The sequence below is a fragment of the Talpa europaea genome, assembly GCF_964194135.1.
Source record: "Talpa europaea genome assembly, chromosome: 5".
Classification (NCBI taxonomy): domain Eukaryota; kingdom Metazoa; phylum Chordata; class Mammalia; order Eulipotyphla; family Talpidae; genus Talpa; species Talpa europaea.
Window position 1 is genome coordinate 94,546,953 of NC_140071.1, and position 19,232 is coordinate 94,566,184.

A 19,232-nucleotide genomic window follows, 5' to 3' on the forward strand; every position below is an offset into this window, starting at 1 on the left:
ATTCCATTTACTCTGTGCCCCTTAAGAACTCTTAAGGAGAGTGGTCACTAACAGTGCTGGCCTGCCAAGAGAGAACTGCCATTATGGCAATTCATGGTGTGGTTGAACAGGTCTCCTCTCCCCACAAATAATGTGTTTGTAACCAGCTTGTGGTTTGTCCTTTTGTTCTAAAAGAGGCTGGAATTAAATAATAGATTTTGTTATTTTAGGTTCTGCCATGATTCTATAATGACACAATATGAACTTTCAAAACATTTACAATGATCCTTTTCAGATTTATTTAAATGTGAGACTTTTCCATTTAGCATATTTTAAATATTGGTTTTATACATTGGATGGGATAATTATTCATATGAATGGTTCAGCTTGGTCTTAACTCTGTGATGTTGGACAAGTAAAGTTTAACTTCTCTAAGAGTCAGTTTTTCTAACATTAGCCAGTCTTGCTTAGGTAGGCACATTAAATAATATGCATATGAAGGGCTCTGAGGTTAGTAGTTTTCAACTTTGTATGGTTAAGCACAAGCACTCTGAGGCCCCTTTCCAGCGTTAAGCAGAATCTTTGGGGGTACAGTCCATGGATCTGTAGCATTAAGCTCCCTAGGTGATTCTGATGCTGAGTTTCACATTTATGACTGTTTAAGATTTATGGAAATCACGCCTGAAAAGGCGTCAAGGTGGCTAGTCTGAATACAAAAAGTATGCTATGACCAGGCTTTTATGGACCAGACACATAGATAGCTATTCACAAAGGGATGAGAGTCCTTTTCTAAGACTTGGACACCTGCAGGGGACTCATTTATGCTTTTGTAAATTCTGGGCTTCTCTGGGTATGAAACTTCAGGAGATCGATACAGAAGTCCCATGAGTTTAGTGAGTGATTTGGGAAGATGAGATGGAGCAGAAGAGAAGAATCTGGTAGGTTAAGAGTTATAGATTATAGTGTAGCTGTGGTCCCCTTTAAAGAGAGAGGAGCAGCAAATAAGATCCAATAAACAGTTTTGTGAGGAAAGGAGGAAGAATATATAGTTGAGTTTTGGGATTTAGAATTCAAGATGTTTGTATGAAAAATAGTGGGTATATCTAATAGATTGGTTGTAAGGTGGTTTGGAATTCCAAAGAGAGATCATTACTGGTGAGGGCAACATGGGAATAAATAAAAAGCATCCCGTAGAGTGGGAAATAAAGAGCTTCAAAGGCCATTTGAATGACTGCATAATTATACCCCTTCAAGGCCTAGTTCAAGCAAGCAGGGTCTGCATTTATTGATTCTTTCCTCTTTTAAGCCCAGTGGACTTGGGCAAGTGACAACTTGTGTGTTAGCTTTCTTATCTGTAAAACGGAAATAATAATGATGCCTACATCTCTGGTTACTGTGAAGATTAATCTCCAAAGTACTTAACCAGCTAAATGCTCAATAACTTACTGTTTACTATATTGCTTATACCTTTTGAGATACATTTGACTGATTACATCACTTGGATCCCACTTTTAATCTATGAAATCTTCCTCACTGAGTGGAACTGGTGTTGATCATTACCTTTTTGAATTTATTCTCTGCTTTTCACTACTTAACTAGATGCTTTTTAACAAGTTTATGCTTTGTATTGATTTTGCCTCCTCAACTGGAATGTAAACTTCCCTTAGTTTAAGGATCATATCTTCTTTATATATAGCCATTCATTTCTTAAACATTGATTGTATTTCTATTAATATGGTAACTTAGAATACATAAACCCTACTGTTTCATAATTGTTTTGATGCAGAGTAGAAAAAGCTCAGTAACGAACACAGAAATGAGGAAAAATCTAAGATTGTCTTAATAGTTTCTTTCCACTCAAGTATGTTTTGACAGATGTAGCACAAATAGGCAAACACTTCTTACTAAACAGGTGCTATTTTTTACTTTTTCAACAGTTGATAAAAAATATAAATCACTTCAAAAGCTCTTAAACTATTTAAGACTGCCTAGGAAAACATGCATGTGGGACTTGTTGCTTGGAACCAAGGTGGTGGTCTGTACTTTATGTATGTATGTATGTATTTTTCTTGTTGAATATTGTTGGTAGTCTGTGCTTTTACACATGGTGCCAAATGGAAAGGAGCTTGCAGAAGCACATTATTCAATTTTAGGTTTTTAAGTTTTGGCTTTCTTATGTTCTTATATTTACATTGAGGAAGGGGACTAGATTAGGTAATTATTTCGTGTAAAAAAACTGGGGTGTAGGCCAGAGGTGCAGGGGTAAGAGGATTCACCAGAGTCAGAGTGGGCAGGAGAAGAGAAGTACACTGTTGAGGGGAGCAGCTGGTGAGAAAGGAGAGGTCTGCTGCACCATATATGGGTTAGCTCCCAGACCAGGGATCGAGCTCAGGCTGCCTCTAGATTGGGTATCTTTAAATTTGATGTCTTTTATTTTTTTAAAAATTTATTTATTTATTAATACAAGCACTGGGTACAGTCAGAAGTGCGGGAGGGTGAGAGAATTCACCAGAGCCAGAGCGGGGAACAGAACAGGCAGACCGACGAAATACACTGCTGAAGGGAGCAGTGGGCGTGGCAGGAGAGGTCTGCGTGCCATGTAGGACCCTCGCTGGCGGCTGGGGATCGAACTGGTACTGCAGAGGCTGTGCTCAACTGCTGCGCCACCAGGGAGGCCCTGATGTCTTTCAGTAATATGCTAGTACCCACTGGTAATCAAATAGATTTTTTTTACAGAGTTACAGAAATTTTAGGAGGCAAATTTTCTAGGGCTTCAAGAGTAATGGCAGGAACATACATGACATTTCTTCTCACAATATTCCTATTCAAATTCCTGTACCTACCCCCAGAAACAATCTACCAATCTGGCACTGATGTGTCTTACTTGGTCCACAGTTAATTTAAGGGGTCAGACAATATCTCAGTGTTAAACATGGATTTCATGGCTATGTGTTACAGTCAGTAGTTGAATCAGTAAAAGTTCAGTTTTCTACCTGTGTGATCTTGAATATGTCATTTAACTTTGGTATTTTCTCATTTACAAAATAAAGAATATAAACTAGCATTTACATGGCACTTTCTATGTCACTGTTCTCTGTGCTTTACATTATACTTACAAGTCTTTACCTCGTCATGTCATTGTGAGATAAATGAGATACCCCTCACTACATTTCAGAGTAAGTATTCAATCACATCACCATTCCCCTGTCCCTCTCCCCCCCACCCCAATAAAACTTGAAGAAATTTCAAAGTTTCTAACATTAAAATCCTAAAGAATACCTTGTGAATGGACAGGTGATATTGTGCTGGAGGAATAACAAGTTTGACTCCAATTTCAAAATGCTGACATTTTGTCATCAGAATCAAAATGAGTAATCAAGTAGTCAGGGATCACTTACAGTCTTCTCCATGGATCACTAAATGATTTTTAAAACCAACTTTAGGACCTCCCCTGCTGGCGCAGCGGTTGAGCGCTGGGCTGCGAGGCTGCCTGCAGCCTCTGCAGTGCCAGTTCGTTCCCCGGTCTCCAGCGAGGGTCCCACAAAAAAATAAAATAAAACCAACTTTAGACTTAAAGTTCTGACTTAGCAAATAGAACTCACAAAATCTTGTTACCAACTGCAAAGTGAAGTTGGATGCTTTTGTTGTTAGAAAGCTTGGTGATATAAGTGTATCATGTGGGAAAAAAATGGCTGTTAGGAGGTAACAGGTTAGGAGGCTGGGAACTATGATTTGTTAAAGAAATGGTAAAGTTAAGAGTTAAGACTCTTAATTGCTTTACCCAAGGAATTACACATTAGTTTGACTTTTCATTTCAAATGAAAGAAGAGGTATTTCTCTGGACTTGTTCTCATGTTAGAGTCTCACATTTCTAAGGGAATTTGAAAGTGAAGGTAATTACTTACTGAGGACTAAAATGACAGAGATTTAATCAGTGCCATTCATGCTATCATCTTTTAATAGTTAAAACTTGAATAGCATTTACTATGGCAGACATAACAACTCTGTGGTATTATCAGCCCCATTTTACAATACAGAAACTGGTATAGATTAAGTGATTTTTCCAAAGCTGGCTAGGTGGTATGTGGTAGGAAGAGTTAAAACCTTGTCAGTCTGATTCCAGGGTCTGTATTCTTAATCCATAACAAAGAGCAGGGGGAAATAGTGTAGCAGTGGGATTTCAGAAATGGAAGACACACCAAGTCAAGAGTCAAGGGACAAGGCAATGTGTCCTACCTCCACTTCTTTCCATTTTCCTACCACTAGAGAATGCTTTTGTAATTGTTGGTTGTAAAACTTTAAAATTACATTTAACAATTTACTGCTACCTTTTGGGGGTGAGGAGAAGAGGAGTCAGGTTGGTATTACATTTGTACTTAAGAGAATGATGATGATTGAAAGAAGAATTGTCATAATGATGATTATAATCTTTTTGAAGTGTTTACACCATATCTTCCTAAAAATCTTTCTTGTTTGTGGGGACTCTTTAGCCTGAAATAAAAATAAACACAAATTTAATGTTTTCTTTTTACTTGTGGATTAATGGGCACACTCAATGCTTATTAGAGATATTTAAAAACACATTTTAGCATGGCTTTAACCAATTCCAAAAAGTCTTAATATTTCTGATCAGCTTTAATAAAATGATATACCAAGATTCCAGTTACCTTTCTTATTGTGGTTAGTTGTACTTTTATTGTAACTTGTTGAACAAGTTACTAACTTTTTTTTTTTTTTTTAAAGATTTGTTTATTTATTTATACAAGCCCTGGGTACAGTCAGAAGTGCGGGAGGGTGAGAGGATTCACCAGAGACAGTGGGGAACAGAACAGGCAGACCGACGAAATACACTGCTGAGGGGAGCAGCGGACGCGGCAGGAGAGGTCTGCGCACCTTGTGGGACCCTCACCCATGGCTGGGGATTGAACTGGCGCTGCAGAGGCTGCGGGTAGCCTCACAGCCCAGTGCTCAACTGCTGTGCCACCAGGGGAGGCCCGTTACTAACTTCTTGAGCCCTTTTCTTCATCTCCACTTCACTTTATTACTTCTTACAACTTGAAATTGTTACCCCTTTTTCCATCTCAGAAATCCTATTCAAGGGCCTCCCCGGTGGCACAGCAGGTTGAGCACAGCGCTGTGTAGCTGTCCGCAGCCTCTGTAGTACCGTTCGATTCCCGGCTGGCCCGGGAGATACCCACATGGCACGGCAAACCTCTCCTGTCTCAACCACTGCTCCCCTCAGCAGTGCTTTTGGTCCGTCTGCCTGTTCTGCTCCCCACTCTGTCTCTGGTGAATCCTCTCACCCTCCCGCGCCTCTGGCTGGTACCTATTGTATAAATAAAATAAATCTTTCTTAAAAAAGGCCTTGTTCAAGACAATTTTTCTCTAAAATATCTCTTATCTAACTATATAAATTTTACTTACTATTTGTCTAGAATATAAGCTCTATGAAGTCAGGATTCTTATTTCATTCACTTATATTCCCAACAATGCATGACACACAGTACTTGTTCAATTGATATTTGAATAAATAAATTGAATAAATAAATATAGTTATTAATCAGGGATAATAGTATCTGCTTCAATCTAGTAGCCCAGATTGTGAGGATTAACTGACAATAAATATGGAAAATCTAGATTGCCATATAAGCATAAGTTATGCCATTAAGATAACTATATGTTATGTTTATATTATAAATTCACATGCTATAAATGACTTGGGTCCTGGTATGCTACTCAAATGGTCTCATGACTGACGTATGACAAATTATGGGAGCCCCAGGCTTAATTACCCAAGATACATACTGTTGGTTATTCCTAGAATCTGGCATATGAAAGTTATAAGTGGGTATATGTTACAGGATGTTATTTATTGAGTGCTTTTTTTTTTTTAAAGATTTATTTATGCATACAAGAGCTGGGGTGTAGGCTAGAGGTATGTGGAGGGGGTGTTGGAATGAGGGTGAGAGGATTCAACAGAGGCAGTGGTGAGCAGAACAGGCGGAGTATGGTGCTGAGGGGAGCAGTGGGCCAGATAGGAGAGGTCTGCTGCTCCATATGGGTTAGCTCCCTGGCCCTGGCATTGAACTCCTGCTGCAGTGGCTGCCATAGTTTCATAGTGCTGAGACTTAACTCCTTGCGCCCACCAGGAAGGCCCTATTGAGTGCTTTAAGTGCAGGTACCACATGACATGTTCTACACATATTTCCATAAAATAGTTAATAACATAATAATCTTGTGAGTATTCCTATCTTATAGTGTTGAAGAAAATGAGGTTCAGAAGGGTTAAGTACTTGCCTATAACCTCAGGCAAATAACCTAACCCTTCTGAACCTCCTTTTCCTGTAATAGCTAGTAAGTGGTGGAGCTGCAACTCAAGTCTAGAACTGCATGACTATACTGCGTCATGTTGAAATACTTAGTTAAGGATATAAAAAGACTGTACATTCTTCTCAGATTGTTTTCTTTTTGTTAATGTAATATGCACACATCATTGGACAAGTCAATTCTACAAGATTTGTGAGTAGGGCTTCCCTGGTGGCGCAGCAGTTGAGCGCTGGGTTGTGAAGCTGCCCGCGGCCACTGCAGCGCCGGTTCGATCCCTGGCTGCTCCCCAGCCACCGGAGGAGGGTCCCGCATGGCGCGCAGACCTCTCCTGCCGCCCGATGCTCCCCTCAGCAGTGTACTTCGGTCCTTCTGCCTGCTCTGCTCCCCGCTCTGGCTCTGGTGAATTCTCTCACCCTCCTGCGCTTCTGACTGTACCCAGTGCTTGTATAAATAAATAAATAAAATAAAATAAATCTTTAAAAAAAAAAAAGATTTGTGAGTAAAAGCAACATTTTACTGGCCTACTCACTTCTGATCTTTTTTTCCAGTAGTAATTATTTTCAGTACTTTTTATTTCCATTGCGTGTTGCTATATCCCTAATACCTAGAACTAGGGAAATTTTGCTCTCCAGATGACATTTGGCAATATTTGGAGATATTTTTCATGACTGGAGGGGGTGTTACTGGCAATTAAAGGAGAAACTAGGGCTGCTGCTAAGTATCTTACAATGTAAGGATAGACAGTCCCCTTCTCTACCCTTATTTACAACAAATAATCACCCTATCCAAAACATAGCAAGGTTGAGTAACCATGGCCTAGAACAGTGTCTGACACATAGTGAATGCACAATAAATGTTTGTTGAATATTCTTTATTTTTTCCTGGTATTTGTTTTCCCCTGCATTTCTAGAAAACACATTAATTTCTTGACTTTTTTTCTGCTTCCAATTATGGAAAAGAGGATTTTGTTCTTACCATATTCTCTTTCCCAAACATCCTCTCTTTGTTTAATTAAAACTTTGTGGAGCCATAGAATGCACTAGATTTCAGTCACTTCAATATATAATGTTCTGGTTTCTCTAGCACTAACAGGTAGATAGTTCTACAAAATACTTTTGTTAGTTTTTATTTTCTATTTTTAAAAAAGATTTATTTATGCATACAAGAGCTGGGATGCAGGCCAGAGGTGTGGGGGTGAGTGGATTCACCAGAGGCAGAGTGGGGAGAAGAACAGGCAGATTCCCTGAAATACACTGCTGAGGGGAGCAGCGGGCAAGACAGGAGAGGTCTGTTGAGCCATGTGGGGTGTGTCCCTGGCTGGGGATCAAACTCCTGCTGCAGTGGCTTTGGATAGCTTCATAGAGCTGTGTCTTAACCCCTTCTGCCACCAGGGAGGCCCCTATTTTTGTTAGTTTTTAATCTAACAACTAGTATTCATTCACAAACTCTCCAAAGGTGCTGAAAAAATATCCTTCCTTTGCTCGCTCCTATGAGCACTTGCTTTATTTTGAAGTTTGTCATACAGCCTTTGGCCTGCTCCAATAGCTTGGTTGGGCTTTAGGCTTGCTATATAGCTTTAATCTTGAGATATTTCTTCACCTGTATCCTGGGAATATCCCTCTCCTGTGTTGGGCTTTCTGTTTTTCAATTTCAAGTCTTCCACTTTCTTGATTTATCTCATTCTGTTGGTGAAAAAAATACCAAACAGGCCTCCCTGATGGCTCAAGGGACTAAGCACCGCACTATGAAGCAATCCGCAGCTACTGCTGCACGAGTTGAATCCCGGCCAGCCAGGGAGCAACCCACATGGCGCAGCAGACCTCTCCTGTCTTGCCCGCTGCTCCCCTCAGCAGTATATTTCAGTCAATCTGCCTGTTCTGTTCCCCACTCTGTCTCTGGTAAATACTCTACCCCCTGCATCTCTTGTCTGTATCCCAGCTCTTGTATGCATAAATAAATAAATCTTTAAAAAAAAAAACACACAAAACTTCCTTAGAAAGGGTGAGTGGGAGATATATTTCTGAGAAGTTACGTGCCTATTGATATCTTTATACCAATTTTCTAATGTGTTGGTAGTTTTGGATATAAAAATCTAGTGTGGAAATCATTTCCCCTCAGAATTTTGGGACATATTCCTCTATTTTTTTCTTTAGTACCCATACATTATTGAGAAACCTGCTAACTATTCCAATTGCCAAGTCTTTGTGCTCCTGTGCTGTCTTGCTCTCTCTCTCTCCCTCTGTACCCCACCCCCCAGAAAATCTTTAGAATCTTTTCTTTCTTTTTATGTGCTATAATTTTCGCATGCCTTGTTATGGTCCTTATTTTTGTTCATTGAATCTGGAAACTTTCAGTTGTAGGAATTTTGCTCTATTACAGTGGTTTTCTCCCCTCTGATTCCTTCATTTTATGAAACTCCTGTTATTATGCTGCATCTCTTAGACTGATTCTCTGTCTCCCTTATCTTTCCTTTTCTTTGCTGTGTTTTCTTTTCAAGATTTATTTATTTTTATTTATACAAGCACTGGGTACAGTCAGAAGCGCGGGAGGGTGAGAGAATTCACCAGAGCTGGAGCGGAGAGCAGAACAGGCAGAGTGACGAAGTACACTGCTGAGGGGAGCAGCGGGCGGCAGGAGAGGTCTGTGCGCCATTTGGGACCCTCGCCTGGCGGCCAGGGATCGAACCGGCACTGCAGAGGCTGCGGGCAGCTTTGCAACCCAGCGCTCAACTGCTGCGCCACCGGGGAGGCCCTCTTTGCTGTGTTTTCTAAGAGAATGTCTCAATTTTTTTTTTTAAAGATTTAGTTATTTATGCATGTAAGAACTGGGGTGCAGGCCAGAGGCATGGGGTGTGTGTGTGTGTGTGTGTGTGTTGTGTGTGAGAGAGAGAGAGAAAGAAAGGGAGATTTCACCAGAGACAGTGGGGAGCAGAACAGGTGGACCTACTGAAATACACTGCTGAGGGGAGCAGTGGGCGAGACAGGACTGAGGATTGCTTCATAGTGCTGAGACTAACCCTTTATGCCACCAGGGAGGCCTCGAGAATATCTAAATTCTTATGTTATAGTGATTATTAAAATTTTAATTTTTCATATTGTTTTAATGTCCAACTGTTCCCTTTCATTCTATGAATATAGCTTTCTGTTTTTATTTCAAGGATGTGCATCTTCTATTCTCTCAAGATCATTTTTCAAAAAATGAAGTTTTCTTTTGTTTCTGTAGTATGTATCTATAGGTTTTTTTGCCCTTGTCTAGTTCATTTTCTATAGAGGAACCCTTTAATCTACTGCTTTTGTGAAGTTGACTGGGAGAGAAGTTGAGAAGTGGTCACCATTTCAGAATGTAGATTTTAACATGCTGGTCACTCTGACCTCAATTACACCTGATGTCTGGGTTTAGAACCTCTGTGGTCTATTGTCTTTAGATAACAAAATTTATTATCCTTAGAGATAAGGAGAGAAGCAATGTGGTTATAACTAAGGAAGGGGCTCTAATAAGCAACATGTTTTTTTTAAGACTATATACAGTATCTTCTGTCTAGACCCCCTACTGCACATCTACTTTTAGAAGTACCATATTCTCCAATATTTGATCCTTTCCAAGGTTCTGTGGTCTGAATCAATTGGCATTGTAATGTCTTTTCCTGCTCAAGCTTATGTTTGAGCATTTACTGCTCTACAGAGGCTAATAACAAATCATATTCCATTCTCTTTTTTTTTTTTTTTTGTGGGACCCTCGCCGGCAGCCGGGGAACGAACCGGCGCTGCAGAGGCTGCGGGAAGCTTCGCAGCCCACCGCTCAACCGTTGCGCCACCAGGGGAGGCCCTCCATTTTCTAGCTTCCCAAATTGGTGACTGTTGTCCTCTTAATCCTAGTGGTTTGTACATCAGAATCTCTAGTTATTATAACTATCATTTTATTGGAGTTTTGAGAGGAAGCTTTAAATATAAATGTATATATTTAACCTGCTAAGTTAATATTCATGACCCATATTTACCTGTTGGCAGACTGAGAGAAAGCTTATTGGTCTACTTTTTGTTAAAAAACCAAATCTGCTTTTAAAAACATTCAGAAGAGTCTTTCACTAAGAGACCAAGGAAAAAAGAGAGAAAAATAATTTTGCTAGGCAAAAATAGACGTTTAATGAGAATTATTATGTTCTATTTGCGTGAAAACAATGTTAGAAAAAATTTTTAAATTACTTTAAATTTCATCTTTTATTGGGCTGATAGTACTCAATGGCTTCAAAGAGGCTTCAAAGTACTAATGTAATAATGCAAATACAGTGTAATCATAAAAAGTGGGATTAGTTTGAAAGGTAGGGCAGTAAAGTGAAGTAAAATCTTTAAAATTTTTCTACTCTGATTTCCTGGGATTTAGATGTTAGCTCCTTTCCCATAAGAAAGACACATTAAAAATTAATAGATTGGGTGGTTCTATGTATTATGTGAATTATATAACTCCATGATCCTACTAAGTATTCAAATACCAGTTAGAATATAAGAAACAAACTTAAATGTATAGCTGAACTAGGAAGAAAGTAAACAGAAAACTAGGTATAAATTCTAGGAAATCTGAGAAATTGTATCAATGCTATAGCTTTTCTGGATTTGGGAAGGTGATGATTTTGGCCTTTGCCATCCAGGGCTTAGGATTTTAGTTCTTATGATTAAGCACTGGGCTCACATAAAGGGAATATAGAAGTACACTGTATCTTCATCCTTCCTGTTAATGAGGCTCAAAGCTTTGGAGTCTTCCTTACTCTCTCACTCCACTTTCAATCTATCAGTAATTCCAGTTTGTTCCACTTAAAGAGCATATACAGGGCCTCCCCGGTGGCGGAGCGGTTGAGCGCTGGGTTGCGAAGCTGCCCGCGGCCTCTGCGGCGCCGGTTCGATCCCCGGCTGCTCCCCGGCCACAGGAGGAGGGTCCCACATGGCGCGCAGACCTCTCCTGCCGCCCGCTGCTCCCCTCAGCAGTGTACTTCGGTCCTTCTGCCTGCTCTGCTCCCCGCTCTGGCTCTGGTGAATTCTCTCACCCTCCCGCGCTTCTGACTGTACCCAGTGCATGTGTAAACAAAACAAACAAACAAATAAATAAATAAAAAAAATAAATAAAAAAAAAATAAAGAGCATATACAGAATCCCATGACTTTCCACCACTGTACTGCAGGCAGTATTCACTTAGTGTTACTTATACCTTTACAACTTTATTTTTTGCTGAAACTCAGACTTTTCATCTGAGATCATCCCATCCATCTGAAATACTTCTTTTAGAATTTCCTTTAGGGCAGATGTGATAAAGATAGTTAGTTCTCCACTGGAGACTTGAGTTGTCCTTCATAATGTAGAGTTGTTGGTGGTGATTATCTCTCCAACCACAGACCTCATTTGTCAGACCACCTCTCCCACCTCACCTGAACTATATCCCTTCCTCCCCCTTATAACTATGCAAAACTGTAAGACTAATTCTTACCAATAGAATGGTAGTAGAAGTGATGGTGTCACTTCTGGGTTAAAGTAGCCAATAAGCAAATGAGTTTTCTCTACCAACTACCACCTGAAATCAAAAGACTCTGAGACCTAAGGCAATGTCAGAGTCAAAAAACAGAAAAAGCATAGTTTCCTGGATTACCATGTAGAAGTCAGCTAACTAAAAACCTGCCTCAGGCTATTACACAACCAAGAGATTAACCTCTTGAAAACCTGAGTTCTAATTAAAAACTCTAAAATGTGGCATTTGTTTAACCACTAGAAGGAAGCAGTGAAGAAAATGATACGAGAAGCTAGAAGGATAAAGACCTGTGCATATAATATATAGTGTCTATATATTATAATATATATATTTTATAGTGTATATATAATATATATATAATATATAGTGTCTATATAATATATAGTGTCTATATAATAAATTATATATAATATTAATATATATATTATATAATATATAGTATATATAATATATAGTGTCTATAATACACTATATAGTGTATATAGTGTATAATATATAGTGTCTATACATTGCTAGACTGTGTCTTTTGGGGCAACAATAATAAAACTATAACATTGAATCCAGCAACATATGCAGATATTTGATGTACAAGTCATCATATCAACAGGTTAAAGAAGAAAAATCCTCTAGAAAGTATAAAAAATCAATCAGAAAACATATTTGATAAAACTCAATACCCTTTCATGGTAAAATTTCGTAGGAAATGAAGAATAGAAAGGAACTTTTATCACTTGTTAAAAGGTATCTATCAAAATCTGTAAATTCAATAATTAATTGGGAAGCATTAAAATATTCAGTTTTAATTAGGAACAAAACACATTTCAGGTATAATTTTTATTCAATATTTTACTTGAGATCCTAGATAAGGAAAGTGAAAAAAAGATGTATATTGAAAGGGATGAAAAAAATCCAATCATTATTATATGATAAAATTCCTATGTAGAAAATTCAAAGGAATCCATAGACAAACAGCATTCTGATAAAGGGGTAAGATTTGGGACACAAAATCAACATGCAAAAATTGCATTATTATTAACCAAAAATGTATTTTGAAAATGTAGTTTAGAAAACATAATTTACAATAGCAATAAAAATGGTAAGATATCAAGGAATAAATTTCACAGACGATGTACAAAATTTGAGCAAATTAATACTCTTGAAAATTTTTGAAAGACCTTAAAAAATGAAGCGGCACAGTATAATCAGAGATGAAAAAACATTGAAAATTTTTTTTAAAAGATTTTATTTTTGCATAGAAGAGCTTAGGTGGAGGCCAAAGGTACCGGGGTGAAAGGATTCACCAGAGACAGAGTGGGGAGCAGAACCAGCAGAGATACTGAAACACACTGCTAAGGAGAGCAGGGGGTGAGACAGGAAAGGTCTGCTGTGCCATGTGGGTCAGCTCCCTGGCCAGGATGAATTCGGGCCATTATGATGGTAGTGCTGAGACTTAACACCTAGGCCACCAGGGAAGCCCCCCAAAACTATTTTAAGAATGTCATTTCTCTCCATACTACTATAATTTCAACTAACATACCAAAAATTTTGTTTGTGTGTGTGTAATTTGAGATGTAAATTCTAAAATCCATCAAAAGAGAAAGAAGCAAGCTTTATCAATGCAATTAAAGAGAATTGAAAGCAGATGAACTTGCCCTACAAGATATTAAGACTTTTTATGAAACCACAATGGCTGGTGTGGTTTATGACCCACAGATATAAAAATAGACCAGTAGAATGGAGTATATATAAATCAAAAGAATGAAATCATTCACACATGAAAACTTTTTATATGACAGGGTTGGCATTGTAAACCATCTGGGAAAAGCTGAGCTATTCAATAAATGGTGTTTGGGCGATTAGTTACTCATGCAGAAAATAATATAATTCCAACCTCATACTATAAGCAGAAGTAAAATTCCAGATGTTTTAAAGACCCATGTTTGAGAAGCAGAATTGAAAAACTTAAATGAGACAATATAAGAGTATCTATATAATCTGGGGAAGAGAAAAGAGTTCTTAAGCAAGACACAGAAAGCATAAAATATGAAGAAGACCAGGGCCTCCCTGGTGGTGCAAAGGGTTAAGCCCTGCACTATGAAGCAATCTGCAGCCTCTGCAACACGAGTTCGATCCCCGGCCAGCCAGGGAGCAACCCACATGGCGAGGCAGACCTCTCCTGTCTTGCCCGCTGCTCCCCTCAGCATAGTATTTCAGTCAATCTGCCTGTTCTGTTCCCCACTCTGTCTCTGGTGGATTCTCTCACCCCCCGCATCTCTGGCCTGTGCCCCAGGTCTTGTATGCATAAATAAATCTTTAAAAAAAAAAGAAAATAGAGGTTCTAATGTTATTTTCCTATTCTCCAGTGAATTATCTTATGCAAACCCCTGGCTTGATTGATGCTACATTGGAACCCTCTCCCAGATATGCAGGAGATGAGAGGATTCACCAGTTCTTTGAACCCTTAGATGTTGGGAAAGCTAAAAAAAAATCTAAAATCAAATAAAACCACAGTGCCACCTGATCAAAAAGTAAAAGTACAGCAAATTTTTAAAGTACTGCTACAGAATTAAAAAAAAACAGGGCACTATAAAGCAGAAAAATGAGCAGATGGAAAAATATAACACACGGCATTTTGAGACTGCAAGAGAATATGTAACCACAAGGAGAGAACAACTCTTCAGAATCAAACCACAAAGACTTGGAAGATTTTATCTTCCTATCAGATATAAAGTTCAAAATTGCCATGGTAAAGAAATTCAAAGAAATGGGAGAAAATGCAGAAAAGCTGACCAAAGAGATACAAGAAAACTCAGAAAAATGAATGACCTGAGAAACAAAATTAATGAACAGAAAATAGGAACTGAGACGATAAAAAGATCAATAGAAGAGAATTAAAAATTCTGCATGAAGCTATGGAAACAGACTAGACCAAATGGAGGACTGAATCAATGACCTTGAAAAAAATAATGCACAGGGCCTCCCTGGTGGCACAGGGGTTAAAATCTCAGCTCTAGCAAGCTATCATCAGCCACTGCAGCACGAGTTCAATCCCTGGCCAGGGAGCTAACCCATATGGCGCAGCAGACCTTTCCTGTCTGGCCCGCTGCTCCCCTCAGCAGTGTATTTCAGTAGATCTGCCTGTTCTGCTCCCCACTCTCTGATGAATCCTCTCACCACCCTCCACCTCTGGCCTACACCCCAGTTCTTACATGCATCAATAAATAAAAATAAATCTTTAGAAAAGAAGAAAATAGGGCCTCCCTCATGGCATGGGGGTTAAAGACACAGCACTATCAAGCTATTGCCAGCCATTATGGTACGAATTAGATCCCCAGCCAGGGAGCTAACCCACATGGTGTAGCAGACCTCTCCTGTCTCACCCACTGCTCCCCTCAGCAATGTTTCAGTGGATCTGCCTGTTATGCTCCCCACTCTTTCTGGTGAATGCTTTCACCCCCTGCACCTCTGGCTTACACCCCAGTTCTTATATGCATAAATAAGTAAATCTTTAAATAAAAGAAAATAATCATGCACAAAGGACACTGGTGGAAGAAGAGAGATATGAAAAAAAAAAGGGAAGAAACAGTTTGAGAATTATGCAATCCCTTATGAAAGGCAATATAAGGATAATGGGTGTTTCAGAAGGGGAAGGAGAACTTATTGAAAGAAATAATAGAGGAAATCTTCCCCTATGTGGGGAAGAAACTAAATGTACAAGTCCATAAGCTAAAAGAACATCTGGTATTTAAATGTAATGCGATTTACACCAAGACACATAGTTCCTAGTGAAATTACTAAGAGTTCAAGAAAAGTATTGAAAGTGGCTAGGGTAAAAAAGATGGTAATGTATAAAGTCACATCAGGCTTATATCAGACTTCTCTGAGGAAACCCACAGGCAAGGAGAGAATGGAATGATGTATTTCAAACACTCAAAGATAAAATTTTCCATCTAAGAATATTATATCCTGAAGATTCTCCTTCAGATATGAGGAAGAAATAAGGACCTTCCCACACAAACAGAAATTGAGGGGTTTGCCAAAACTAGACTTTCCCTATAAGAAATTCTGAAAGGAACTCTCTTATCTAATTTGAAGAGAAAGAAAATCACAAACAAACAAACAAACAAAAACCCAGAAAAAGAAAATAGATATAACCAGAAAACTAAAGACCAATTGGCAGTAGCAGGTTCTCATATATGAATAATCAACCTAAATATCAATAGGCCAAACTCATTAATTAAAAGACACGAAGTGACAGGTTGGATCAGTAAACAAAAACCCAACTTTCTGTTGTCTTCAAGAGACCTTAGCTCCAATGATAAATATAGGCTCAAAGTAAATGTTTGGAAAACAATCCTACAAGCAAACGGGACCCATTTAAAAAAGACATGCACAGCCACACTTATATGTGATAATATAGACTTTCAGCTAAAAAAGTTAACAAGGATGGGCAGGGATGGACATTATATAATGATTAAAAGATAATATTGGAAAACTATAACACTCAACAATATTATGCATGAAATGAAGGAGCATCAAAATATGTAAGACAACTTAATGAATCTGAAAAAAGACATGAACATAATAGTGGTAGGGACCATCAACATCCACTAATCTCAATGAACAGATTAAGCAGGCAGAAAAATAAGAGTCAAGGATGTGGGAAGAGTCAACTTTAGCAGACATGAGGAATTTAGGATGAACAAGCTATTTTATATTTGATTGTGGTTACACAATTATACAGTTACCGTAATTCATCAAATTCTACACTTAAAGTGGATGATCAGTATTATATATAAACAATAACTTGATAAATTATTTTTAAAAGTGAAAAATAAGGCTAAGGTCAAAATGATTTAAGAAATAAAATCAGGGGGGCGGAGCAACATGGCAGCGAGGAGACGCTGCGAGTAAGATCTCCCATTTAAAAAAGTTAATAGGGAGGAAAAGCGGCAGGTCCCAGTGAGAACTGGGACATGGAAGATAAACGGGTGACTCCAGCAAACTACCAAAAGAAGAAAGTGGCCATAAAAGAGGACTAGAAGGGAGGGAAGCGCAGAACCCTGCTCCCCTCCCCCACCCACAGAGTCGGCACTCTCCGACCGGCAGAGAGGAGGGAAACAACAAACCAAAACGGCCAACAAGAACAAACGACGCAGCAAGCGGGACTGTGAGTGGAAAGGAACTATTGCAGCCACCACACCCCGTGAACGGGAGCTGGGGAGAACCCTGCAGGATTCGCCGCGGCAGTGAGCGAACAGCTCCGGGCACCATTAGACAAGAACAAAGAGACTCTGGAGGACCCGCACACAGCCCAGGGCCGGCCGGTAAGCTTGTGCGGAAAAGCAGCGAGCTTGAAGCACTTGAAAAGCAAACGCGGATCGGGATCGCAGCTGCCCAGGTCCCCGCGCCTGTGACCTAGGCTTGCGGGGAGACGCGCGGGGGCCCTCACTGAGGTGAAAGTCCCTCACTGAGTAAGCAGGAACCAGGCGCCCAGGCACGGGAGCGGGGTGCAAAAGACGCCATTCCCGCGCCACTGAACTGGGCTACAGCCCGCGTCCTGGAACTGAGGGCTTTGAACTGAGACCCGGGGCATGAAAATTCGGGGCGTGGGTTCTCCACGACGGTGGGGCACAAGGCAGACACAGCACCCCAAAGCTGTTTAGGTGTACCCTACCATTCCCGCTCTGTTCCCTGTCCCACGGGGTGGGGGGAGGCGAAAAACAGCCCCCCAAGGACAATAGGAGAGATCTCTGGCGCCACCTAGCGACCAGGGAAAAAAAAGTCACTAACACCCCATAGAACAGGAAATTTCTTAAGACTGCTTGAAAAGGGCAGAAGGCTTCTGGAGGACCCAGTGGCCAGCCGGGAAGTTAGCCCACGCCAGGCCCCTTCCGACCAGCAGTCTGAGCCCACAGAGGGAGCAGGCACCCACGTCCGGGGCAGACCGGGTGCGCAGAAGAGTGTGCCTGAAACCGGAGGCGCAGGGACTGCATCCCGCTTCGCCATTTTAGAACAGGGACATTTCTTCAGTAAAAACTGCCTAAAACCAGCAGAAAGCTCCCCCAGAAGACAGAGATGGCTCCTGGAAGAGCCAGAGGGGAGCGGAGAAGTTCACCCAAGATGCCAGTCAGTCCGAGCAACACAGTGTCCCAACGCATATGACAAATTAGAAAACAGACAGTAGGGAGTAGAAGACCCACACGCAACCTAACAACTCCTCAGGAAAGAAGCACACCACAAAAAGAAAACCACTCCCCAGATTGCAACGACAGCAACTTGGAAGAACTTCTGAGCCTTCCAGAAAAAGAATTTAAAATTGCCATGATTAAAAAAGTGATAGATCAGAAAAAGGAAATTGAGTCCCTAAAGAGGGAAGTAAAAGAAATGCAGGAGATCAAAGAATTAATGGAGGAACTAAAGAACTCTGGGAAAAGCAATGAAAGCAGAATAGGTGAAATGGAAGAGCGAATAAGTACTCTTGAAGACACAGAAATAAAAAGAACCAAAACAGAAAAGGAAAGAGAAGTACGAAGGAAAAAGAATGAAGAAAGACTTCGGGAACTATCTGACTCCATGAGGAAAGGAAATATAAGAGTTATAGGAATTCCAGAAGGAGAGGAGAGAGATGTAGGAACAGAGAAAATATTAATGGATATAATTGAAGAGAACTTCCCAAATGCGAAGAAGGAGCTGAAAATTGATATACAAGAAGCAAGAAGAACATCAAACTTCCACGACGAAAGGAAAAACACAGCAAGACACATAATAGTAAAGCTCCCAAGAATCCAGGACAAGGAAAAAATAATGAAGCTGACAAGAGGGAAGAAACAGATAACATTCAAAGGAAAACCAATCAGGCTGACATCAGACTTCTCTGAAGAAACACTACGGGCAAGGAGAGAGTGGAGGGACATAGTCAACAGACTCCAAGAAAACAGATGCCAACCAAGAATACTCTATCCTGCAAAGCTCTCCTTCCTCTATGAAGAAAGAATAAGGACCTTCCCAGACAAAGAGAAACTCTGGAATTTCATTACGACTAAACCCCCACTCCATAAAATACTACAAGGAATCCTAAAGCCAGAACCTCAGAGGGACGAATAACAACGAAAGAAGGCCAAAAAAAAAAAAAAGTTATTAAAAGAATAAATAAATAAAATCAAAGGAAAGACAAACACAATGGCAAATACAGATGCTAACATATCAATATTAACTCTAAATGTAAATGGACTAAACTCTTCAATAAAAAGACACAGAGTTGCAGCCTGGATTAAGAAACAAAACCCAACCTTTTGCTGTCTCCAGGAAACACATTTAGCTACAAAAGATAAAAATAGGCTCAAAGTTAAAGGATGGAAAACAATCCTACAAGCAAATGGACCAAAAAAGAAAGCAGGAACAGCTATACT

General features: G+C 39.8%; 1 protein-coding gene across 1 annotated transcript in view; it reads right to left on the bottom strand.

The window, feature by feature from the left end:
- Nucleotides 1-4,332: 4,332 nt before the first annotated feature.
- Nucleotides 4,333-19,232, bottom strand: part of LOC311171072 (uncharacterized protein) — a gene marked incomplete at both ends in the record, with an annotated part of 41,010 nt that continues 26,110 nt past the window's right edge. The window contains one exon of the mRNA XM_084233632.1: nt 4,333-4,470. Within this exon, the coding sequence (XP_084089758.1) occupies nt 4,333-4,470 (138 nt within the window). The remainder of the gene's footprint in view (nt 4,471-19,232) is intronic.